Source organism: Simochromis diagramma, unplaced genomic scaffold, assembly GCF_900408965.1.
Source record: "Simochromis diagramma unplaced genomic scaffold, fSimDia1.1 OVJJ01000449.1, whole genome shotgun sequence".
Taxonomy (NCBI): Eukaryota; Metazoa; Chordata; class Actinopteri; order Cichliformes; family Cichlidae; genus Simochromis; species Simochromis diagramma.
This window is the reverse complement of record NW_024387274.1, coordinates 1,166,172-1,171,004: the sequence shown is the minus strand read 5'-3', so window position 1 is coordinate 1,171,004 and position 4,833 is coordinate 1,166,172. Positions and strand designations below refer to the sequence as shown.

At 36.2% G+C, this 4,833-nt stretch overlaps 1 protein-coding gene across 1 annotated transcript; it reads left to right on the top strand.

Annotated features, from left to right (window-relative positions):
* Positions 1-304: 304 nt before the first annotated feature.
* LOC120715649 lies at positions 305-4,128 on the top strand. The gene is made up of 5 exons (XM_040002742.1): positions 305-360; positions 1,339-2,305; positions 2,621-2,788; positions 3,110-3,205; positions 3,694-4,128. The coding sequence occupies exons 2-5, from the start codon at positions 1,340-1,342 to the stop codon at positions 4,024-4,026; spliced, it is 1,563 nt and encodes a 520-aa protein (XP_039858676.1). The 5' UTR covers positions 305-360; position 1,339; the 3' UTR covers positions 4,027-4,128.
* The last annotated feature ends 705 nt before the right edge of the window (positions 4,129-4,833 follow it).

The window sequence follows — 4,833 nt, the reverse complement described above, 5'->3', positions numbered from 1 at the left end:
GCTTATATGGCAAAGTTCCTCTTTTCTGTCTGGCTTCCTGCACTGTAAACCCCAACAGTCCACCTGACTTATAAAGTTTGTGGATACAACAATTAAAATGCGTCACAAAGTTGAAACAACTTAAAATTTTTCTGTTCTCTTAACGATTCAAACAGTTATAATTGTACATGGCTTAGAAGTTAAGAGTAAATACTGCTTTTTTAATTATGATTTTTGAGTAAATTTTTTTTTTTTCGAGCTCCGCATTTGTACGTCATGACGTCATGACGTTTTCTCTCTAACCTGAATGACGTTGACAGAAAATTCTGTTCAATATGGCTGCCCTTCTCGAGCGACCGGAGAGCACATTTGGAGAAACTTGTAAGTAAAACGGAACCTTCGTTATGTTTATTTTTTCCGTAAAAAAGCAAGTATATTAATATGTTGCAGCCATTAACTTGTTTTTGAATGCGCCGTTGTGTTAAACAGCACAGACCCAGGTAGTGAATTGTTGTTCGCTGTTGTTCGCGCTCTTTTTCAAACCGATGATATCGTCAGTTTTAACCGATTAAAACACACTTTTAATAAGAATTGCACATAAAGAAAGTGTCTTAGTGATATTTTAACGACCCATTGCCAACGCAAGAAAGTTGGCGTTTTTACAACAGCAGCCTCATTGTTCAGCCGGGTTTTTTTCTTCTTCTCATTAGCATCATTCAAAAGTGACTTAGCTAGCAGTGGCAACTTCTATCTTAAGCAGCAGCCTGTAAAAGAAGTAGTTTGTAAGTAGAAGTTCTGTGTAATATTACAAGTATCTCACTGATGTATTATGTACTATTGCATAACAATGTGTCTTTGCAAAGATTTATCCCGCAGTTTGGCTTGGTTTTTTAAAATAACTGCAGTGTAAATTCATATGTATTCTGTGCTTTTTTTTTTTTTTTTTCTTTTTCCCAACTTAACAGAATTTATACATGGTGAGACAATGTTGATTATATGGTAAAAACTTAAAACTAAAAGAGGATTACTGTTTACCATGACTAAATGGAATGATGGCCTGTGACTTTGTAACATCTGAAATTCTTACCTATGTTTTGGACTGTTGGATGATCGGCCATAGAATTCAAGACTGCACTCAAAGTAAACAGCAGTAATTGTAAGTTTTTTTTTTTACCATGCTAAGTGTTTATTTTGTCATGAAATGTACAGTGTACTTTTGAAATTTTTGAAAGCTGTAATGATGGCTGAGTATATAATTATCACTGACCATAATAAGGTTAATGGTATGATGTACAGTGTTTTTATATATGAGATGATTCATTTTTTAAAAATCATCTCCATTCCTTGTTTTATTCATAGGATGATGGCAGTATCCCAAAAGTTCCTGCTGAGAGTTCACCTCACCACAGATGTTGTTGTGAAGGTTTCTCTAACTAAGCGGCCTGAGTCGGTGGAAGAACTAATCACCATACTCCGTGAGAAGCTCAACCCAAGGCTGGACTTTGAGTTTACCTTACAATACGAAGACCCCGACTTTGATGGGCAACTTACCTGCCTACTGGATATTCAAGAGTTGCCGGAGCAGGGCACACTAAAAGTAGTGAGATCTGAAAGTGATGTCAGTTCTTGTGCAAGTTCTGATACAGACATTCTTCCTCATGTGCCTTTAGCTCAGCGTCTGAAGTGTTGGCCTGACACTTTCCCAGTACCTACCTTTTCTTACGAAGTTGAACATCTCCTTGAGGAGGGAAATAGAGCCTTTGAGATGTCTGGAAAACATCTGAAGTTGACTCGAGCCCAAAAGCACAACATCTTGGAGACCATGGCTTCAGTGATGCACACCTTCAAAGCCTATCCGAGTGATGGAGATGTCGGTTTGGCAGCAGAAGCTCTTGTTACCACTCACCCATGTCTTAAAGAGCCTGGAAGTAGGAATGGAAGTTATGGTTGGAAGACCAGTTTAAAATTCAAGATGGGAAATTATCGCACCAAGCTAGCCAGATCTGGATGTGTGGAGGTGTCTGTCAACGCTGGCAGGAGGAGTGTTAACAACCCTGAAGGAGAGCATCCTCACTCAAACATAAAAAGAGCCAGAAGAGCTGAGGTGAACTACCTCCCAAACTTTCCAAGAGGAGAAGATCAGGTCAGTTTGGAGGATATGAGAGTCCAGATAAAAAATGAGGTTGAGAAGACTGAGCCCAACAAAGTAATGATTGAAAAACTGATGCAGACTACCTTCGCACTTCGTCGCCATGAAATTGTTCAAGACAACCCAATGGTAAAGAACTTCTTAGAGAAATGGCCTGCTCTGCGATTTGACTCTCAGGTATCTGTGCTTTGATTTTTTTTTCTTCTTCAGTTTAACATGAAACAATGCAAGTTCAGCAGATCTCTTCAGATTCAGATAATAAATAAATAACACATAAATAAATAATAGATAACAAACAAAAATATATTTCAGCTTTGTGATACACTTGTGCTTGTGGTTCGGGTCCAATTTAAAGAAGAAAAAAAAACACTTCATAGGACATGTATAAAGCAAGGTTAGACAGAAGTTGGGCAATTCCTCTTTAATGATAAGATGTAAATTTGGTCAGTAATTTGGCTTCATGTTGGATGTTTTTGTCCTGTTTTATTTTAGATTTGTGCGGAGTTCCACCGAGTCACAAACATTAACCTGCGGAACCAGTTCTACGCTGAACTTGACAGACACACACCACGACTTATGGCTCTATACAGACAGAAGGCTGCACGGACTGGCAAGATATCAGAGGCTCTGCGAACCATCCTGAATCATTATGATCTTCAGGTGAATATTGATAATGATAAAATTAACACAAATTAAAAGTTTCACTGATAAAAACTCAATTTTTCCTTGCTTTGAACATTTGTGTTTTATACAGATTACAGCTCTGATCTGGTATGTTACTTTAAAATACTGTGTAGGATTTTTGTCAAATGAGTAAGATACAGACTCTTTGTCATAAGAGACAGAAAGGTTGTGTCTTAAAAGAAATGTCTCCAAAATTATGTAGAGTCACATGTCATGCAGTTTCATAAACATGTATTCTCCCCAAAGAATGACACCTGAAAACTTTGTGTTCAATGAAATTTTCTTTTCCCTTTTTAGGAGGCGCCTGATATCAACGTGAAACGCACTGCAGTGCTTCGTGCCCTTCCTGTATACCTGCGGGAGGAGGACCCAGAATTCTTTAAGACATGTAATGTAAGTGTATTTTTGCATCACTTAAATTCTGCCAGTGAGATAAAACACCATGGATTTTTTTTAAATACAATTTAATACCCTAGCAGCTACCAAATTGTACAAGCAAAATACCCTCTCTTTAGAAAACCCTCACACACACACACACAGGGTCAGGAGCAGGGCACAGGCGTATCACAGCACTTCGGCTACGCTGCAGGTGGCCCCAAAAACAAGGCTGAAGTCAAGATTTAGTTTCTTTTTGAGATAAAGTCATAAAATAAAAAATGACTTCTTTTTTTTTTTTTTTTTTTTTTTTTAGAAAAATAACAAACATACTAATTATGTAATGCAAGAAGCTAACGCGTTAATGTACATTTTTCAAAAAAGTAGAGTACCCTAACCCGTTACAAAGTAACCCACTACACTGCTGAATTTTTTGCTAGATTACAGGTCTTGCTTGTCACATTCTCTCAAACCAACCTTACTTATTGATACTGTGTCTATTCCAGGCGGACACATTGGATGAGTCGACCCTCATTGACACTCCAGTTGCCCTTCTCACAGTGGTTACCGACGGCGCTTCCCAGACCAGTCCAGTCCATTTTACTTCCTCAAGCATGGCCATTGTGGTGGAAGGCGACTTGGTGATGCGTGATATTCCCAGATTTGCAGATGCATTTGCCTTATTGTTTGGCTTGATCTATGCTCTGCATTTAGACTACCCCAGGAAGCTCGTTCACACATTTACCTTTGTCCAAAAAATCTTCATGGGGCTTGTTGACGGCAAACCTCTGAAACCCTGCCTACATGCTCTTAAAAATGATTTGTTGCTGAAAGAGTAGTTCTGGAAGGAATATAAGGCAATGTTTGTTAGGACATGCACTCTGTTACTGAGCACTTTGTTTTAAGCACTTTATTTAAAGCACTTTAAGTTTACTACAGACTTTGGGTGGATTGGGTGGATCTCCATCAGTTTACCTAACTTTGCTCTGGTTATTTGGAAGATGATCATCTTTATTTGTACCCATTTTATAAAATTGTTTTTCATTTCTCTTTCAAACAAAAGTGATTAGTATTTGACTTTTTATTTTGAATTTATGTATTTTGAGAAAGATGCAATTAGGACTGATGTTGTCCTTTGTGATTTTATAAAAAGATACATGTTCTACATTGAATTTATAATGCTCACTTTATGGTGCCAATGTCCATGTTAGTGGTTTTATAAAAACACTAAGTGATGTTTTTACATTTCCATAAAAAATGTTAAATAAACAAAATGTAAAGTAAATGAATTTCTCTAATTTTTTTTACTAGTCTACACTCAAACATTTAAAAATAAATATCTTTTAATTAATAATCATATAATTTGCGTTTAGTTTGTAATATAATTGCATTGTGTTGGATCAAAATAGTAAACTACAAAAAACACAAAAATATTAAAATTAAAGTATATAGTTTTTAAGTAAAGCTCAATTAATAAAATAAAAATATAATTTAAAATTTTTAAGTTAACAATAAATACAAATTTTGAGTACCCCATACTTAGAAAAGATGAGTTTGTGTACTTAAAACTTTTGAGGTAATCAGTTTCCACAAATGTTTTAAGTTCAGTCAACTGATTCGGGTTTACAGTGTGTATTTATTAATAT

Bases quoted from the DNA above. Each gene is read 5' to 3' on its own strand.
- LOC120715649 (XM_040002742.1), top strand. From the start codon at position 1,340: ATGATGGCAGTATCCCAAAAGTTCCTGCTGAGAGTTCACCTCACCACA. The intron at 2,789-3,109 runs GTGAATATTGAT...TTCCCTTTTTAG, and splicing joins TGAATCATTATGATCTTCAG to GAGGCGCCTGATATCAACGT. The intron at 3,206-3,693 runs GTAAGTGTATTT...TGTCTATTCCAG, and splicing joins AATTCTTTAAGACATGTAAT to GCGGACACATTGGATGAGTC.